Here is a 21921-nt window from a genome sequence, read left to right on the forward strand (position 1 = left end):
CAGAATATTTAAAACCAAATACTTCATCTAATTATAGTTCCTATGTACAGTCATATGGTTTATGTATCCTGCCCATTCACATTCATCTGTAGAATGTGGAAATAGCATATTTCCCCCTAATTTTGGCACATAGTTGTGCACTCAGTAAGTATTGGCTCTGCTTACTTCTATTATTATTCACTTTTTCTTAGCAATTCATTAGTTTTTCCTCTCTCCATTAGTATGTTTTAGATAGTATGTTATGTTCCATTTTTACTAATACTTAGGTAAACAAATCCTTGCTCTAGTTTTACTTTTCATTCAGGAAGACTTCAAGAACCATAAGGATGTTGAGAAGATGTGGAGTGTGGAGGAAAGACAAGTTTTCCTCAGCTATTTACAGATTTACTCTCTAAGACTCCAGAGGAAATAGCAAGGGCCAAAGAATGAGCAGCAGTAAAAGGCAGCTATGAGGAATGAATCATCAACAGGGCTGCTTCAAATTTTAATGGAATGTCCTTGATATTGGAGATGTCTAAAACCCTTAGAATGTCTTAGAAAAGATCTCATCATAAAGTAGGAATTAGACATGAGAATCTCTCTTCATCGAGGATTCTATGATTTTCACATAGTTCTATGAATTGAGGAAGCACTGTTTTATAACGTGGAGAGTAATAAATTATCCTGTATGGTTTGCAATAACGTTCTCAAAATAATTTATAATTTCTCATAATAATTTATAAAGTACCTTTAGAACTGGAACAAAACAGGAGTCAGAAAAATCAGGAAATTCTGTTAATGAAAGAGAAGAGTTACCTGTCTGGAAAAAGACTCTGGAAATAATTGTCCGACACAATGGGCAGGGAGTGCTTGCAGGATTGTCTTTGGCAAGAGTCCGTAAGCAGGGCTCACAGAAGATGTGGTGGCAAGGGTAACACATGTATGGGTTGAAATAAACATCCAGACACACTGCACAGATGTAACTTTCCTTTTCTTCTGCATATTCATTGTCATCATCTGTACTCATCTCATTATTCAAGGTCTGCAAAACAAGCAAAAATAATTTTTCCTAGTTCAGTATGAGATTGGTTTCCTTGAGGAAAAGGACTGCCTTTATATTTTGTTAAAATGAATACAAATATTTATGAGAAGCATATAATATCTATTTTGGTGACATATTCTAAGTGACAGAAAGGCTATCTTGCAACATGAGAAGAAACTCAAAACATACATGAAAAATCCAAAAGTCTTAATTATTCTTTTTAATATTTTTATATAATGCTAAATGCTAAACCTTACCCAAACGTACTGAAATATACCAGTATCTATTTAACCAGTACTAGTTAAGTAAGTGTCACATATGCTAGTCCCAGGATTATAGATTCCCCATCTATCCCACTTCCCATTCTCACCAAAGCAATAAAGTGATTGTCATGAGGTTATAGAGCTTTCTATGGGCATGTGTATATGATGAAAAGTAAAGGCAACAGGATATCATTGTTAATCCTCATACCATGCATGAATTCTCTATACTTTGTCCCTTTGTGGACCTAAAGGCCCAGAAATGGCCAAAGCCTAACATATGTCAGGAAGTAGACAAGGCAAAGGGAATTGTGGTAATTCTGGGATCAGGCTTGTAGTTGGAAAATAGGATGAGTCCCTTCCCATCTCCCAAAAAGATAAGGTAAAAAAGAGGAAGGAAGGAAAGAGGTAGTTCAAACATTAGCAGTATGAGGTCTGGTAACCAAATTCTTTGACTTAGTCTAACAATTTCCCTATCTGTGAGGATGATGTGAGGATGACATGAGGTAATCAACTAGATAACGAGCATTCCATGAAATTTCAAGTAACATAAACAAAGTTCAATACAGAGAGGATATGAAATAAATGTCTCTCACCAACAGAAAGCTTGTGGCTAGGATCTGAACAATAATAAAGAAAATCTGCAGGAAAGGAAACAAAATCCATAATTTTTGCACATTATTGATATATAAATATTCTTAGACTTATAAGATATTTACAAAACAAAAAGTATAGGTAAATAACTAGCACTGAACTGGGCATCACACATAAAAACATCTATGGACCTAGATGCTGACTGACTTAAATTTTATTCCATGATGCTAGCTTATTCTGCTTGCTTTAGACTCTCAGGACTGTGCCTTGAGATTTGAACTAATTAACCTTGAAGAAACCCATGGCATAAAAAAACCATAATTTGTAGAACCTCTTAAAGCATTTCAAATTGTGACCTAAATATTTGTGCAGTATTTTATTTCTATGAAGTACTTAGCCTCTATGTATACCACAAAAGTAACTAGACTTCAGTAAAATATACAAAGAAATAAAATCTTTGTTATTGAAAAACACAATATTTTGAAAATAAACTTAAGTTTGGAAATAGAAAGTGAGGTTGCAACTATTCATCTATTATTTAAGCTAAGTGAAGCAATCCTCACAATAGAAATAACATATACAAAGACCTGTAGGGTTCACTATGTTTTAAGGAGTTAAAAGGCTTAAGAGTTTTTATTAATCCAGAAAACTGCACATATCTGCTAATTAATACTGTTATACAAGAAGACAGCAAATTACCTCAAGGATAGAATTCTACTGAGTTTTTCTCCAAATTGCAGAGATGCAGGGTTGCATAATAGTAAATTTGCTGTTGGATGGATAGTTAATTTTTTTAAAGATTTTATTTATTTATTTATGAGAGACAAAGAGGCAGAGACACAGGCAGAGGGAGAGCCAGGCCCCCTGCAGGGAGCCCGATGCGAGACTCCATCCCGGATCACACCCGGAGCCCAAGACAGATGCTCAACCGCTGAGCCACCCAGGCGTCCCTGGATAGTTACATTTTTTTTTAAGTTTTTATTTAAATTCTCATTAGTTGGACAATTATGTTTTAAAGATTAATTACTCATTAATGGAACAATGCCAACCTAGAAAGAGGTTTTTAATAGGTGTGTCTATGAACTCATCCTCTTCTCCTCAATATTTCAATTGTCATAGATGCAAACTCCAGAAATGTTTATCAGAAATGTAGGGGGAATGGATAGAAAAGAGAGCTGTCTAGTTAAGAGCCAAAATCTTTTCTGAAACAAGGTATGCCATTAGCAAATAATAGAAAATTGTAAATTACGCTAACCCAGTTGGCGGAGTCAAGATGAAAAAAATAACAGTCTCAATAGGTGGCTGGGCAGAAATCAAGTTTGAATTTAACAGAGATACCTATAAATTCCGAATTGAAGACTCCAAAACAGGCTGGACATGTAGAAGATGAATAAACCTTAGCTAAAAGCAATTTATGTAAAAAGAGCTCGGGATTTTAACTGACTTAATGAAATTCAGTATATGATGTGGTTACTTAAAAAGCAAATTGAACACTTCAAGCACAGGACAGTGTGGGTTAATGTGTCTCTCATTGTATAAGGATCACAACACATCTGCAGTTCCTTTAAGGAACACAGACAAACTAAAGTCATCCACAGGAACACTGAGGGCCAGGGCAGCAGGACTTCTGAAACCACCTCCCAGGCAAGTGCTGTTAAAAGATAGAGGACAAAAACAAAACAAAACAAAAAACAAAACAAAAACAAACAAACAAAAAAAGATAGAGGACACTCATTCAGAAAATGAGATAAACAAGCCTTTGTATGAGAGTGATCCTAATTTTCCTCTGCGTAGTTTTCATGATTAGATCTAAAAACAAATGGATGTTAAAAGAAAATAGATCATAAAAAGACATATCTATTTATAAACCAAAATGACATGAACCCCGCATAACCAGTTTCCTCTTACACAGTGCATGTGCCATGGAGCTAAACATTTATCTTGTATTCCCCATGAAATACTTTGGGACTTAGAAACAAGGCAATCAAAGTTGTCTTTTTCCTCAACACAAAACCCCTATGAGGTAGGTATTATTACTATCATCATTTTTTAGAACAAAGAAAAGTGAGAAACAGTGAGCTCATTAACTCACACCACTCATGGTGAAGCTGGGATTTCAATCCAGCCAGTATGGATCTGGAGCAGCACTCTTCATCACTACCACATTCTTAAGTGAGTTAATGGACTTTAAAATGTCCTACCAAATAATAAATGTTAACGGGTGATGATTATGATGCAGGTTAAAAGAAAAAGACAAATTTAGGTAGGATCTATAGGGAAGTAAATTTTAAGGGATTGTTACTAAAATTAAAAGATGAATATAATGGGTGCTCAATGTACAACTACTCTTGGCTCCAAGGGAATTATTATACAAAGAACCGAACACAGTTTCTCAAACTCCTTTCTAGGGGCTTCCAGTCTCAGATGAGGAGAAGATTAAACTGGTAAATAATATAAAGCAATGTTTCAAAAAAAATCAGTAAAAATTAGCACAAAAATTAAGTCTATGAGTTATTAGTAATAATGACAACAAACAGCAGTGCCTTTAGTTCATTTACAATACTGTGATTACTGGGGTATTTGGCCTTATTCCTCCAACTTACTATTTTTTAAGAGTGATAGTAGGGCAGTGAATAAGAGCAAGACTCCAGAGCCTGTTTGGGCTGTGCCACTACTGTCTGTGTGACCTTATGCAAATTACTTAATTCCCTGGATTCTCCTTTTCCTTATTTGTAAGGTGGGGATACTAACAGTACCTAACTCATAGTTGTTGAAAGAATTAAAAAAGTTAATATATACAAAGCATTCAGAACAATAGTTGGAATGTGTTTGCTCTGTCATTATACTTAAGAATACTGTATTTGAGAGTTTTACATTTTTGGAAAATCGTACAGAAAGTACAAAGAATTCCCACATACACCCTTCCAACACACACACACACACACACACACACACACACACACACACACACAGTTTCACCTTCTGTCACCATTACTGATATATTACTATTAACTGAAGTCCTTGGATTATTATTTTAGTATACATGCTGCTGAGGTGAGCATGAGTCCATAGTTTGTTTACATTATGGTTCACTCTTGGTTTTGTACATTGTATGGGTTTTAACAAATGAATGTCATCTATCTGCAATTACAATATCCTATAGAATAGTTTCACTGCCCTAAAATCCCCTGTGCTCCACCTATTCATCCCTTTGACCTTGTCTCCAATCCCTTGTGTCAACTACTGATCTGTCTGTATATAGTGTTCTTTTCCCAGAAAGTGTTAAAAGAAGAATTACACTGGATGGAGCCTTTTCAGACTGGCTTCTTTCACTTAGCAATACACATTCAAAATTCCTCCTAAATGATCCTGAAATTACTCCAGGTCTCAAATGAGAACTGCTCTTAATTCTATATCAATTTATGTCTTGGCCTTTGAAAAAAAAAACAATTTCTTATTTTCTATATCAATACAAACTGCCATCCACTCTTTAGATATTCCTGAAAGACTACAGTCCACTGATGGTATGTTGTCTTATTTTCCAGCTGTGGTATTTCTTTATTCTTTTCAAAAATATATTTTTTATAATTCTATTTTCTTTAAAAGTATGAGGTGAAATCAACATTATAATTGGATTTCACTTAAAACTGTCTCCAGAGAAGGTATTCTTCTTTTATTCTTTCTACCCCACATAAAGGGGACAAAAAAAGCCAAAGCCAGTTTCTGCTAAGAATGCCCTTGATGAAGGAAAAAGATTAATTTTTATTAATTGATGATTTATCTTTTACTACTCCATGTGAGAGAAACAAGAAGTACACAGAGAGCATTTCTGCTGCATACCAAAGCACAATGGTTATTTTAAGAAAAAGCATGCTTATTATTGTTTTCATTGTGAGCTGAACTAGCTGTTTTTTCCATTGAATACCATAGTTATGTAATAAACAATGGCCAGGGAAACTTATTATTCAGATCTGGTTATTTCTCAGGCATTTTCACAAAAATGAAGAAAGCAAATCTGTCACTTCAAGGGAAAAAAACCCTGATTGTATTTGTTGCCAAATAAAGTGATAAAATGTGGGCTTTCAAACAAAAATCAAAATTTTGGAAAATTTCTATATGCTTATCGCTTCCCAATACTTCCAGACTTTTCTGAAGAGAAGATATTAACAATTTTTTTATATTGCTTAAGAAATATGACATTAAGTTGACCTGTATAACTCAATGAACCAATAGTTTCCAGAGGTCTAATGCACGATAGTACAAAATTACGCTTAAGTAAATGAAGGGCTCAAAGAGTAAAGACAGACCAATGGAATTTAATATAATAGAATTCACATTGTCAGATTCCACATTGCAACTAGTCTTTAATAATCTAGCCCTTGTCAAGTTTTGGTGTAATATCAAAGACATCTATCCAAATCATTTGAAAAGCTATTGTAATACATTCTCTTTTTTGACTATGTGTCTGGCTGGATTTTCTTCATGTACTTCAATCAAAACAACATATGGCAGCAGACTGTATGCAGAAGCAGATGTGAGAATACAATATGCTGTTTATTAGGCCAAATACTAAAGAGATTTGCAAAAGTTAAAACGAATGGCATTCTTCTCAATCTTTGTTTTGAATAAATTATTTTTATAATATATTTTATGATGCCATGTAATGGTTTATTATTATCTGTGTATGAATTTAAAAATATTTCAAAATTTTTCTGTTTTATCATATGGTAGATATTTATAACCCACATACACAAAAATTCTTTGGGATTTTCAATAACCTTAAGATTTTAAAGGGATCTTGAGTCCAAAAAGTATGAGAACAAATGCACTAGGAAGTAGAAAGCAAGGTGGTTTGGGCCATAAACCCGTATTAGATACTGTATTGAAGTATGTAAGTTTTAGTGAATTGGTAATATTGGCAATAATTTCATCTTACTAAACAAGATAATTTAGGGAAAAAATATAATGGGGTCTAAATTACGATGAGTTCTCATGTATCTGAGAAATAAAGAAATAAAAGCTCTAAGGCATCCAAAAAAAAAGAAAATGGTGGGACAGTGTAGGGAAGGAGAAGAAGAACGTATTTAGTGTTTACTTCAAAAAGCCACACCTAGATGCATCATATTATCAAGAGAAAAACCAATCAGCTTAATGTTTAGAGTTCTATTAGATGATAAAATAACTTCATTTGGTTTTTATTTTAATCTTTTTAAAGATTTTATTTATTTATTTGAGAGACAGAGAGAGAGAGAGAGAGAGAGCAAGCGTATGTGCATGCAGCAGGAGGAACAAAGGGAGAGGGACAAGAGACTCCACACTGACTCTGGAGCTGGATGTAGGGCTTGTCTCATGACCCTGAGATCATGACCTGAGCTAAAATCAAGAGCAGACACTCAACTGACTGAGCCACTCAGGCATCTCAATAAATAACGTCATTTAAAATGAAAAGCAAGATCTACTATGTAATATTCTGAGGTGGCCTCTAAAGCATCAAGGAAAGGTTAGGTGATCTTTGATACAGTTTTAGTTATACTTTCTACATTATAATTATTTGATAATTGGCAATTCATATGGGGTTGCTCGATACAAATATTAAGAACACCTCATTAATAAGCTTTTCTAAATAGATTGAAAATTACTATATCTGAATCATTTTTTTATAGCAATCACTTTGCAAGACAGAAATAGAGCTTTAGGTTAGAGTTACCTCTAGGAATCTATGTCAAAATGATCTAGCTGTCCTGGCTTGAGTGCTTGTTTCACTTAAAAAAAAATCCAAAATAACATCCCAAGGTCTAGAGTGAATGTCAGTAGTTAGTAGCTACGAAGGAAGAAACACACCAAATCCCTACAACCTGTAGTAAAGGAAAAGGAATTTGTGGGGTCTCAAATGAACACTAGGGCTGCTATAATCCAAAATTCTGAGTGGAAATTTCCCACAATTTATTCCTGTCATCTACCAGCATACCATAGAAAGGAAGAGACTAAATGAAGACTTTCCATGTCTCTAAGAGGTGACCAGTGATGGCTTAGAATATTTTTTCCTCACTCACCATCATACTTCTCTGTATGTTTGCAGATCAATACAATACTCAGTATCGCCCAGGCCATCAGATACAGAGTTATTCAGAGACCGTTTATTCATTATGTTGCTTCGTAAATAAAGTCCCTTCAGGGCTCCACTCTATATACTGATGGAACTAGATTCATGTATAAAATAGAAAATTCCAGACAAGTACATACTGCCATTTTCCCTCTACTGGCCATTGGAAGAATTCTATTTATCCCATTAAAAGCTCTCCAGAATGCAACTCTGTGCAGCTTACTTGCTCTCCTAAGAAATATGAATATTAAGCCAAAATGATACTTGATTTACTTATAAAACAGAAAATCAAGTTAAATGAAGTAAAAAAAAAAACTAGAGAATAGTCTTAGCCTTGGAAGAAGTGAGAATGACCCACATTCACAGTAACCAACTGCAAATGCTCAGGCTAGGATTTATAAATTTCCCCAAATTACTTTGGTTTGGGGACTAAAAGCAATTCATTAGAATGGAAATCTTTCTTCAGCAAAACTCAAAGAGTATATATCTGCCATTTTTGGCTCTCTTTTGAGTACATATGAGCTCTAAAATGTACTTTTTTTTAAGAGAAAAACGTATGACTTTCGCTTTATATCAGTTGCATTGTTCACTACCCCCATTTTTGGCATTTGAAATAAAATGTTTGCAATATTTTGTAGTGCTGGTCACTTTTTGAAAGTATCTTCTGTTTTTAGTTTGAAAACCAAGGCTATGCAAGTAGTTATTTTAAAAATACCACATGTTCTGTACAAGTTAATACATCTTTATTAAATGATAAATGATGCAGTATATATTCCATGCGTATTTTCGTGGAAGCATTTAAATTTAATAATCACATACACTAAAAAAATTACTATCTTGTCTGAAATTAAAGGAAGGGTGTTTTGCTACATAACATTTCTAACATTTCTAATATTCTGGGATGTTTTCACCTCATTTACAAAGTCATGTTGACTTAAAGGAAGAAAAATGTGAATCCCAGGTTACTGATTAGCTCCAAAAGGAAAATAAATAGATATTATATCTTTATTCACACTTATAGTTGCTAATGCACAACCACATAGTTAAAAGGCACTAGTTGCCATGTTCTTAAAGACTACAAAATGCAATCATTATTTTATGGAAGACATTTTACTTTGTTTCAATGTTGGAGAGAGAATGAGTTTACTTGGTCTTTTCTGGCTTCACTGTAATTGTCCATCTGCTTTATTTACCTTATTCTTTAAGTCTTATATACTATTTATTCCTCTTACAGACTTTTTTTTAAAAGAAAGATTTTATTTATTTATTCTTGAGAGACACACAGAGAGAGGCAGAGAAACAGGCAGAGGGAGAAGCAGGCTCCATGCAGGGAGCCCAATGTGGGACTAGATCCTGGGACTCCAGGATCACGACCTGAGCCAAAGGCAGATGCCCAACCACTGAGCCACCCAAGTGTCCCTTTGCTGACCTTTTTTGACATGCAATTCACACACCCTAAAATTCATCATTTTAAAGTGTGCAATTTGGGGGCTTTGGTATATTCATAAGGTTGTGCAGTCATTACCAGTACCATCTAATATCAGAAAATTTTCCTCACTCCAAAAAGAAACTGCAATACCCATTATCAGTCATTTCCCATTTCCTTCTCTCCCCCCCTCCTGGCGCCCCACCCTTGGCAACCACAAATCTTTCTGTCTCTATAGAATTGACTATTCTGAACATTTCATATAAACAGAATCATACAAAACAAGTCCTGTTATATCTGGCTTTTTCACTCAAGGTTTCCAAAGTTTTCATTCTCTTTTATGATGGAATAATATTTCATTGTATGGATATCTCTCATTTTGTTTATTGTTACTGGCTTCTTATATATATTTCTCTGTCAATGTCCTTTTAGTAATGGTCTTTACAAAGCTGGTGCTCTGCATTTTCTATTTCCCTAGATGAACTTACCCTTTCTTACTGTCCTCAGAATCTACTTCCTTAGTACTGATGCCAGCAAAATTTTTGTTTAATCTTATCCCTCTTCTAATCTCCAAATACAAATTTCTAACTGCTTTTTGTAAATGATCACACTAGGACTCCAATCTTAATATATTATAACTTGAAATCACTTCTCCCCCAGATTTGACTCTTGTTCCTCACCAACTACATCTGATCCTTGCCAGGTTTCGTTCTTCAACTGTTTCAACGTTCCCCTGTACTCCCCTCAACCATGATTCCCTTTATTTTCATTGCTACTTTTTTAAAAAAAATATTTTATTTATTTATTCATGAGAGAGAGACAGAGACAGAGAGAGAGAGAGAGAGAGAGAGAAGGTAGAGACATAGGCAGAGGGAGAAGCAGGTTCCCTGCAGGAAACCCAATATGGGACTCAATCCCAGGACCCCAGGATCACGATCTAAGCTGAAGGCAGATGCTCAACCACTGAGACACCCAGGTGTCCCTCATTGCCACTTTCTAATTCAGGTTTTTATCTCTATCTTCAGTCAACAAATACTTGTTGAGCACCTACTGTGTACTAGCCACTTTCCCAGGCCCATTATGGAGCTTTTGGTCTTGTGGCAGAGAATAAAAGGATGCTAAGAAAGCATAAAACAGAGGAACTCAAATTAGTCTGGGGTCCATAAAGGCTTCTTTGAGGTAGTGGCATTTAAGTCAAGATCTTGTTAGAAATACTTTTGTTACAAGTGACAGACAATCCAACTCCAAGTGGCTCAAAAGTTAAAATACGATCTGCTGGTACCAGTAAGTGGAAAATCTAGAAGTACATCTAGCTTTAGGCAAGAATCAGCTCAGCACCCCAAACAACATCTCTAAAAATTATCCTTTTATTTTTCAATTACACCAAATTCCTCACTGCTTTTGTGACTTTTGCACAAGCTGTTCCTTCTGTGTACTCTTTCATCTCTATTCTTCCCCTAATTCCTACACCATTCCTACCATTCAGATCTGACATGGTTTGGTTTCATGGACATTTTTGGGGAAACCTCTCCAGCATCCACTCCACCCATCTTCTGCCAACAATTTATTGATTTTTTTCAACTGGGAAATTCACACTTCCCCGTATAGCCCCAACTGTGCATTCCAATTGGCCTTAAGTGATTCAGGGGAAATAATATGGGATGAAAACCAGGAGGCTAATCCTGATATAGCCCTACTCGAGAGACTATACTTTCTGTGAATCAAAAGTGTCCTCCAGATTCTCTATACAGGACATCTCTTATCCATTTGCAAGTCCCTGCCATAGGAATCTAAAATAGCCTGGGGTCACATTAAGCATAAAGATCTTTGAATCTAAAATTATTAAAAATATACCAGTATTCATGTTTTTAAAGATAGTATTATTTCTGCTATTATCAGGGCAAAGCAATGGGAGCAAGGCAATAGAAGTGACTAGAAATGGCTAATCAATAGCCTTCAAACCATTTCTTTTTTTTTTCTTCAAACCATTTCTATATAAATTCTGGCACAAAAAGGAATAATGAATATTATGTTTAATCACTGTATTCTTATTACTTAGAATAATGTGTGGTATATAGAAGATGCTCAGTAAATATGACTTAATTTAGAGAATAGGAAGATTGGTAAAAGAGAAGTATGTACTTGTCATACTGGAAAGACCCCAGAAAGACACTTCAGGTGAATACAAGGAAAGAAGATTAAAATAACATCAATTTCTACAGATAGGCTGCATTAGCTGGGGCTTTCCAGAACCCAAAGCATGGAAGAAGTTTATATGCTATTACTTGATTAGGGAGTGCAGGCATGAGAGTAAAAGAGAACAAGTGAGGTAAAGAGGGAGAGAAAATAAGAAAGGATAGATTTCTGAGTAGGCCTTTAATTGGTATCAAATACAGTCTTAGGAGAGGGTTATGAACTATTGTGTCCCAACTACATGTAATGGAGTCTATAGTCTGCTGAAGGATGAAGGGAGAAAAACGTATCTGCTGGTGCCCATCTCCTATTGATCTAAAATGTGTCAAATTGGGCATTAACACCCCCTCACTTCCAGGTTACATACACATAAGAACTAAGTGGGCCTCACTGCATCTAATGCTTCAGTGACAATAGAGAAGACCCACAAGGCAAAGGCTGTTAACTCGCTTGCTGGAGTAGCTGCTGGACAGAACCAAAGTTGAGTTGTTCTCCAAGGCAGTAGCTAGGCCAGAACAAATATTGCAAAGGGGATTTATGGTGGCACGGATAAATACCCTTTAGTATACTCATATAGGGGAATATAATTCAGCAATAAAAAGAAATTACTTATACACAAAACATTGTGAGTGAATTGCAAAAACACCGTGTAATGGAAGAAGCCTTACACCAAAGAGTACCTAGCACATAATTCTACTTTTGTAAAATTCTACAATAAGTGAGATTACTCTATGGTTGAAAAAAAAATCAGAATAGTTGGCTCCATGATATGAAACAGAAATTGGCTGGGAAGAAGAATAGGAAACTTTTTGGAATGATGTAAGGTTTTTATATCTTAGTGTATATATACACAGGTGTGTGTATTTGTTAAAATAGTAGATGAACATCTAAGGTTTCTATATTTCACTGTATGTACTAAGAAGTATATGTATGTACATATGTAAAAATATTTATAATAATGTTACTATATGGTTTGCTTAAATAAGCTCTAATTATTAGCTATTTAGAGTACTTGCCTTTCTCTTTTTAACTGTTTCATGTAACTCTGTGCTTGCTATTTGTTCTGCCTCAAATGCTTCTTCTTATCTCTGTGAATGGCTGGTTCTTTTTTTGTTTCTTTAGGTCTCAGCTCAAATATTATTTCAGAGTCCTACCTACAGACATTATCTAAATGAAAGCAGCACCACCATCTCCTAATGCACATACCAAAACTCATACTTACTTTATCACTGAGTTTAGAAAATAATGGACAGGAGTGTCTGGGTAGCTCAGCTGGTTAAGTATTTGCCATCAGCTCAAGATCATGACTGAGCCTTGTGTTGGGTTTCCACTCAGTGGGGAGTTTGCTTGTCCCTCTCCTTCAGTCCCTCCCCTGATCACGCTCTCTCTCTAATAAAATCTTAAAAAAAATTTAAAAACAGAAAATAATGGCCAAACCACTTAAGTTTCATCTTCTCCTAAGTAATAGCCTTTGCCTAATCTACTTCTCAGTATACTCACGGCTATTATAATATTATACATAATATATGAAAAGGTTACGTGATCTAAAATTGTTTATCAGTATAGCATTTTATTATGGTCTTTTTATGGAAGGCAACACACATATACATCATCATCTGTCCAGCAGGGCTGAGGACAAAAATATTTCTAACCCAGGTTTCCTTGTTCTTTATTTACTTTAGTTACTGAATAAATTCTTGCTCCTGGCAATCAAAACAGCCTGAGATTCTACTTTTAAAAGATATGAGGCCAACAGCTTGGTACAGCCTTTATCTCCATGCAAAGTCTGTACCAATATATAGAATGGATAAAAAAACAACAACACAAGACTCATCTACATGCTGCCTATAAGAAACTCACTTCAGATCTAAAGACACACAGAGATTGAAAGTGAAGGAATGACAAAAATGTTCATCATGGAAATGAAGGCAAAAAACCCCCAAAACCAAAAACCAAAAAACAACCCAAAAAATAAAATACAAAAAGCTGGGATAGCAATACTTTTGTCAGACAAAACAGATTTAAAAACAAAGACTAGGGACGCCTGAGTGGCTCAGTGGTTAAGCGTGTCTGCCTTCGGCCCAGGGCATGATCCTGGAGTCCCGGGATCGAGTCCCACATTGGGCTCCCTGTATGGAGCCTGCTTCTCCCTCTGCCTGTGCCTGTGCCTCTCCCTCTCTCTCTCTCTGTGTCTCTCATGAATAAATAAATAAAATCTTAAAAAGATTTAAGTTAGAGAAAAAAAAAACAAAGACTAACAAGAAGGAAAAAAAGGGCATTATATAATGATAAAAGCATCAATTCAACAAGAGGATATAACAATTGTATATATCTATGTACCCAACATAGGTACACCTACATACATAAAGTAAATGTTAACAAACGGAGAAGTTGATAGTAGTATAACAATGGTAGGAAACTTTAACACCACACTTACAACAATGGATAGATCATCCACACAGAAAATCAACAAGGAAACAGTGGCTTTGAAAGACACATTGGACCAGATAAACTTAAGAAATATATTTAGAACATTCCATCCCAAAACAGTGGAATATACATTCTTTTCAAGTGCATATGGGGCATTTTCCAGAATAGATCACGTTAGATAACAAAGTATTAATAAATTCAAAAAGAATGAAATCATATCACGTGTCTTTTCTGACCACAAAGGTATAAAACTAGAAATAAATCATAAGAAAAAAATCTGGAAAAAAAACAAATACATGGAGGCTAAATAATATGCTACTAAATAATGAATGGGTCAACCAAGAAATCGAAGAGGAAATAAAAAAGATACATGGAGACAGAAAATGAAAACATTACAGTGCAAAATCTTTGGGTTGCAGCAAAAGCTGTACTAAGAAGGAAGATTATAGCAACACAGGCTTAGCTCAAGAAACAAGAAAAATCACAAATAAATAGACAATTTTATACTTAAAGCAGCTAGAAAAAGAAGAACAAAGCCCAAAGCCAGTAAAAGAAAATAATACCGATTAGAGCAGAAATACATAAAATAGAGACAAAAAACAATAGGATGGATCAAGAAAACCAGGAGCTCATTCTTTGAAAACATAAACAAAACTGATAAACCTTGAGCCTGACTTATCAGGAAAAAGAGCCAATCCAAATAAAATCAGAAATGAAGTAGAAGTAACAACTAACACTACAGAAATACAAATGATTATGAGACTAATATGAAAAATTATATGCCAACAAAATGGACAACCTAGAAGAAATGTATAAATGCCTAGAAACATACAATCTTTTGAAACTGAATTAGGAAGACAAAGAAAATCTGAACAGACTGATTACTAGTAACAATATTGAATTGGTAATAAGAACACTCCCAACAAACCAAAGTTCAACCCAGATGGATTCACAGGTGAATTCTACCAAACATTTAAAGAAGAATTAGTACCTATTCTCAAACTATTCCAAAAAATCGAAGAGGAAGGGAAGCTTCCAAATGCATTCTACAAGGCTAGCATTACTCTCATGCCAAAACCAGACAAATACACTACAAAAAAAGAAAATTACAGGCCACTATCCCTAATGAGCACAGATGCACATGTCCTCAAAAAATATTAGCAAACCACATTCAACAATACATGAAAAGAATCATTCACCACAATCAAGGGGGATCTATTTCAAGGAAACAAGGATGGAAATTTGTTTCATTTCTAATACTAATAACAAAGAAGCAGAAAGAGAAACTAAAAAAATGATTTCTCTTACAATTATGCCAAAAAGAAGAAAATACTTACGAATAAACTTAACTAAGGAGGTGAAAGACTCATACTCTGGAAATTGTAAAACAGGGAAAAAGAAACTAAAGACAATGGAAAAACACAGCATCCTTGTGGATTAGAAGAAAATCAGCAGCATTTTTCACAGAACTAGAATAATACTAAAGTTAGTGTGGGACCACAGAAGACTCCAAACAGCTAAAGAAGTCTTGAGAAAGAACAAAGCTGGAGATATTACAATCCCAGATTTCAAGATATACTACAAAACTATAACAATCAAAGCAGTATGCTACTGGCACAAAAATAAACATGTAGATCAATGGAACAAAATAGAAACCCCAGAAATAATCTCATGATTATACCATCAATTAATTTAAAACAAAGGAGAATACACAAAGAATACACAGTGGGGAGAAGACAATCTCTTTGATAAGTGGTGTTGGGAAAACTGGTCAGGTACATGCAAAAGAATGAAACTGGGCTACTTTCTTACACCACACACAAAAATAAACTCAAAATGCAGTAAGGACCTAATTGAGAGATATGAAACTGTAAAACCCCAGAAGAAAACATATATAGTAATCTCTTAGACACTGACCTTATCAACATTTTTCTAGATATGTCTCTTGAGGCAAGGGAAATAAAAGCAAAAATAAACTATTGGGACTATACAAAAAAAAAAAAAAGCATTTTCACAGTGAAGGAAACCATCAACATAGTGAAAAGGCAACCTACTTAATGGCAAAGATATTTGCAAATGATATGTCTGGTAGGGGTTAGTATCTAAAATACATAAATAACTTAGTTCAACAACAACAACAAAAAACCCAAAAATCAGATTAGAATGGGCAGAGGACCTGAATAGACATTCTTCCAAAGAAGATATTCAGATGGCCAACAGACACATGCAGAGATGCTTAACATCGGTAATCATCAAAGAAATGCAAATTAAAACCATAATGATGTATCACATCACACTGGCCAGGATGCCTACAATGAAAAACAAATGACAAGTGTCAGCGAGGATGTGGAGAAAAAGGAATCCATATGCACTGTTGGCAGGAATGTAAACTGATATAGCCATTGTGGAAAAGAGATGGATGTTCCTTAAAAAAATTAAAAATAGTAATATTGTATGATCCGGTAATTCCACTATAGGGTATTTACCCAAGAAAGCGAAAAGATACATGCAACCCTATGTTCACTGTTGCATTATTTACAAGAGCCAGGATATGGAAGTGACCTAACTGTCCATCGACAGAGGAATGGATAAAGAAGATGTAGTATGTAATAGATGCACTTAATAGATGCACTGTATAGAATAAAAAAATAAAGCGATCTTGCCATTTGGGACAATACAGATGGACCTAGAGGATATCATGCTAAGTGAAGTAAGTCAGACTGGGAAAGACAAATTCCGTATGATTTCGCTTATATGTAGAATCTAAAAAACAAATGAGCAAACAAACAAAAGAGGCAGAAAAAGATCCATAAATACAGAATACAAACTGATGGTTGCCAGAGGGAGGGTGTTGAGGGGTGGGTAAAAAAGGTGACGGGGAGTGTGAGGTGCAAGCTTTCAGTTATGGAATGGGTAAGCCATGAGGATGAAAGGTGCTGTATTGAAATTGAAAATACAAGTTCAATACAACTGTAATAGCGTATGGTGACAGATGGTGGCTACATGTGGTAAAAACAGCATAAGGTATAGGGTTGTGTAATCACTATGTTGTACACCTGAAATGAATTTAACATCATGTGTCAAGTCTACTTCAATAAAAAAAAAAACTATACCAACAAAGACACTTTTGTATTACGATTTAGAAATCACATCTATGTACTCAATAGTTTGGCTGGTAATTAGCTTTATAGTGTAAGTATCATAGACCAAAAATTACAATTTTATCATACATGAAATTAAATTTTCATATGGTTTCTGGAAAGCACTAAAAACTATACCTAGTTCACAAATGTGAAGAGCAAAATGTGGGATAAGAGCGAAGTGACATTTAAGCAATATTTGCATCCTGATATTTTAAGATTTAATGGTCTATTAGTGTCTCTGAATCTTATTTCATATAAAATTATGTTTAGGAAGCCAGTTCAACACTTTAAAGACATGGTTAGCTAAGAGCATTTTTACATATATTGTAGTATTTTTAAAATTTTATGAATATAAGTCATTTCTTGGCTGTTTCCATCTCGGTTTCTTCTGGTGCACTTGTTTTTTTTGATATTTGCAATCAGACTTCTTACCTGAAATTTCTATCATTCAATTTTATGTGGGTATCAAACATTTCTATAATTATTGACTATGTACAGAATGAGTAATACACTTACTAGTCTCATTATTTCCATCTCTACTATCCAGGTGAAAAGAGGTTATCTCATTTTAATATCATTAGCGAGACTTTATATGGATCAGTCCAATGTAAATAAAATATTATAATTATTTCTAAATGAGACTGCCCTTTCAACAAACAGAGGGCATGTGTCTTACTTATGGAACTAGAAAATACGTGAATAGATTATGATGTTATGAAAATTTCCATAATTCAGCACATTTAATAAGTCCTTTATATCTAAATTCAAATGTTTAGTTTCTAAAGAAAAAAAGGTATTTCTAATTTAAAAAGGGGCAGTTGTAGCATTTCAGAGTTTCCATGTGTTTGAGGTAAGTAAGCCACTAGACAAGCAAAGTAGAGGCAAAATGAAAGCATCTAACACCCACAGGAAGAAGAAAAGATAACCGCAAAGTTATTACAGCACCAGCTAAGTGAATCAGAGCTCTAGGACAAGCTGAAACATGAGTAAAATAAGGAAGGCCACAGGCCATACCTGGTAGCAGGACAATGTCTGACCCTGCCTCTGGTACCTCCTAAGTTAACAAGCTTGGGTAGGACTGGTTTAGATGAAATGTGAGACCGAGTTGGGCAATGCTGGGGCAGGCAATGATTTACATTGTCTATGTTTATACCCAATAGGATTCCAATCAAAATAGTCTGACTATGTATCTCCATGATTGTGATTTGGTTTCTCTCTCTTTTTTTTCTTTTTTGATTTTTTTTGATTTGGTTTCTCTTGACATTTTAACATTTCTGAAATTCATAAACAATTTTAACCCAATACAGTTCTTTCATTCGAAAATCTTCCCATCTCTCTCCAATGGCTTCTTTAAAAAAAAAAAAAGATTTTATTTATTTATTCATGAGAGAGAGAGAGAAAGAGGCAGAGACATGGGCCGAGGGAGAAGCAGGCTCCCTGCAGGGAGTTTGATGCGGGACTTGATCTCAGGACCCCGGGGTCACGACCTGAACCGAAGGCAGGTGCTCAACCACTAAGCCACCCAGGTGCCCTTCCAAAGGCTTTATTAATTAAACTATCAATCCACAGTGTCTTAAAAATTCAAGGGAAAAGGCAAATCTTAAACTCTGTTTTCCTCTTCTTATAAGGACATAATTCCATGAGCAGCAAGAAGGTGGCAGTCTACAACCAAGAAAGTGGAAGCTCACCAGGAACAAATTAGCCGGCACCTTGATCCGGGACTTCCTAGCCACCAGAACTGAGAAATAAATGTCTTTTTTAAGCCATTCATTCAATGTATGGTATTTTGTCACAGCAGCCCATCTAAGGTAATCCCCGTTGCAGAAATTAGGAATCGGAGGCTCAGAGTGGTTGAGTAAGGTTAAGGTCAAGATAACTTATTTCAGTCACAGATCTGGTTAACCTAAAAACTCAAAACTCTGAACTCCTTCTTTGTAGTACATCCATGAAATTCAACATTGTGCTCTCAATCACAATTTTTTCTTGTTTTTCCTATATTTTTTCATATAATACACTCATCCTGGTCCAAGGCACAATCATCTTTTGCCTAGATTACTGCACGAGCCTCCTACTAGGTTTCCCTACTTCTACTTGGTACACATATATATTTCTCTTTCCTCCCTCTGTATTCCCCACAGTTTATTCTTAACACAGAAACTAGGGGGGTCATTTTAAAATATCACATCATGTTTTAAGACTGCTTAAATCTATCAGGTTCATAAAACCACTCGGAAAAAAAAAAAAACCAAACTATAGTCTTGACAACGGCCCATAGGTCTTGCACGATCTTCCCAACCACTCTTACTTCTCTGACCTCATCTCCCACCACTATCTCCCTCTCACCACGCTCCAGCCACGATGATCTGCTTGTTGGTCCTACTATTATCTTAGATCAACACACTTGTGTGTTGACTTTTACATTTACTGTTATGTCTAGAATGCTTTTTTTTTTCCAGATGTTTTTTTTCACCTCCTTCAAGTCTCTGATCAATTCTCGTGTTCTCAGTAAGCCCTATCTTAACTAACCCTATTTAGTACCACAGCCTGACCCCACCTTCTGACATTTCTGGTTTGCCCCACTTTTTTCCATATTTATCAACTTCCAATATATACGTAAATTTATTTATTATGTTTATTGTATGACCCTTATGCTAGAATGGAAGATCCAAGAGAACAAGAACCTTTGTCTGTTTTCCTTACTGATGTAACCCCAAGTGCCAAGAACAGTGCTTGACATGGGGCAGAAAACAATAAATATTGGTTGAATGAATGAGTGTAAAAGATAGACTACTTGTCACTGGAAGACAGACTATATTTTAGGTGAGATACTGAGAATAGAAGGACTTAGTCAACCCCTTATTAGCTTACCAACAGAATGTAGAAGTAACTAACTCTAAACAGTCTCACATGTGTTTAAAGTCTCAGTAAATATTTATTGTGGAAAATTAAGAAATGCAGACAAAAACACAGTGAAAATGAAAGCCACCCATTTGCCAGAACAATCACTAATGCTATATGCATGACTAGATTCTTCCTTTGTATAAACACACATTTAAAATTTTTTTTTTTAAAAATAAGATTTTGGGACGCCTGGGTGGCTCAGCAGTGGAGTGTCTGCCTTCAGCCCAGGGCATGATCCTGGAGTCACAGGATCAAGACCCACATCAGGCTCCCTGCATGGAACCTGCTTCTCCCTCTGCCTATGTCTCTGCCTTTCTCTGTCTCTCATGAATAAATAAATAAAATATTTTTAAAAATTAAGATTTCCTCTCTCAACATGTTCTTCTCTAAAGGAGATGCACATACAACAAATCTCTTCCACTAAACATAACAGAAACATCTCTCCTTTGATGCTACATTTTTATCTAGCTATAGTCCCTTTTCTCTTTCCCTTCAGAGTCAAGTTCTTGGAAAGAAAAGAACATCAGTTCTGTCCATTCTTTCCTGCAACCCACTACTAGACCAGAACTGCTCTAACCAAAAGTCATCTATGACCCAATTGCCACATTTCACAGATTATTTTCGGTTCTCATTATACATGATAATTCCACAGCATTTAACATTCTCAGCCAATTTCTTCTCTTAAAAACTGTCATTTTCAAGAATGCCACTGGAATGGAGTCTCCTTTTAACTTCCTACCCTGGTTCCTTTTCTGGCTTTTCTTCCATTGTCTACCCACAGGAATGTCGGTATTCTTGGGAGTGCTCAGTCTTGGACCTTTTCTTTTTCAACAGTACCTGTTCTCCTTAAGCAACCTCATCTTTCATTCTTATAGTTTTAGCTACTACCTGTTATACTGATGACTCAATAATCTCTAGCTTTAGCCCAGATTACTCTTCTGAACTCCAAATCCATTATTCTCTAGCTATCCACTCATCTATTAGATATCTATCTCCTTGTGCATTTGCCACCCAGGGACAGGAAAACAGTGTGTTCAAAGGTAATTTCACTTTTCCCTTAAATCTGCACCTCACTTAAAATCTTACTGTTACCATAATCCACTTGTTATTTATCCAAGAAAGAAATTTAGCAATCATTTTAGATTTTCCTTTTGTCTTCATTTTCTGTATCTTATCAGCAATCAATTTACATAGATTGCTTAAAAGCTTCATATTTTATTATCCTTTTCTTTTCCCACTGTTAACACCTCAGTCCAGGCCATATAATCTCTTGCCTGTCTTTGGAATCTACTCCTTCTCCATGATCACTTCAGTTCATGCCCTATACTGCTGCCAGACAGATCCTTCTTTTTTTTTTAATTTATTTTTTTATTTGAGAAAGCAAGACTGAGGGAGAGAGAACATAGGCAGGGGGAGGGGCAGAGGGAGAGGGAGAACCAGACTCCCCGCTGAGCAGGGAGCCCCATGTAGGACTAGATCCCAGGACCCTGGGATCATGAACTGAGCTGAAAGCAGATGCTTAACTGCCTGAGTCACCCAAGTCTGTCTGTCTGCCCTGGACAGACAGATCTTTCTAAAAGGAACATGGAATACATTGCTGTCTATATTCCTTACAGGCAAGAGAAATTTTCACCATCCTGTTCAGTCCCAAGAAACTTACACCCAGCCTCAGACAGAGAATACACAATCAGGTCATATCAGTTTAGAAGTAACTGCTCAAACCATGATTACTAACTGGTGGCTGAAGGCACTAGGTCAAGGATACAAGCCCTGCCACCATCCTCCTTTTCTTTTTCACATGATACTATAATGCTTAGAAATGTGATGTTTTTAGGTTGAGAGGCCAGCTT

At 35.5% G+C, this 21921-nt stretch overlaps 1 protein-coding gene across 1 annotated transcript in view; it reads right to left on the reverse strand.

Annotated features, from left to right (window-relative positions):
* RNF180 (ring finger protein 180) overlaps positions 1-21921 on the reverse strand; it is a 184825-nt gene that overhangs the window by 45843 nt on the left and 117061 nt on the right. Inside the window, 1 exon segment of the mRNA XM_055332093.1 lies at positions 796-1021. Within this exon segment, the coding sequence (XP_055188068.1) occupies positions 796-1021 (226 nt within the window).

The sequence above is a fragment of the Nyctereutes procyonoides genome, unplaced genomic scaffold, assembly GCF_905146905.1.
Source record: "Nyctereutes procyonoides isolate TBG_1078 unplaced genomic scaffold, NYPRO_anot_genome, whole genome shotgun sequence".
In the NCBI taxonomy this organism is placed as follows: Eukaryota; Metazoa; Chordata; class Mammalia; order Carnivora; family Canidae; genus Nyctereutes; species Nyctereutes procyonoides.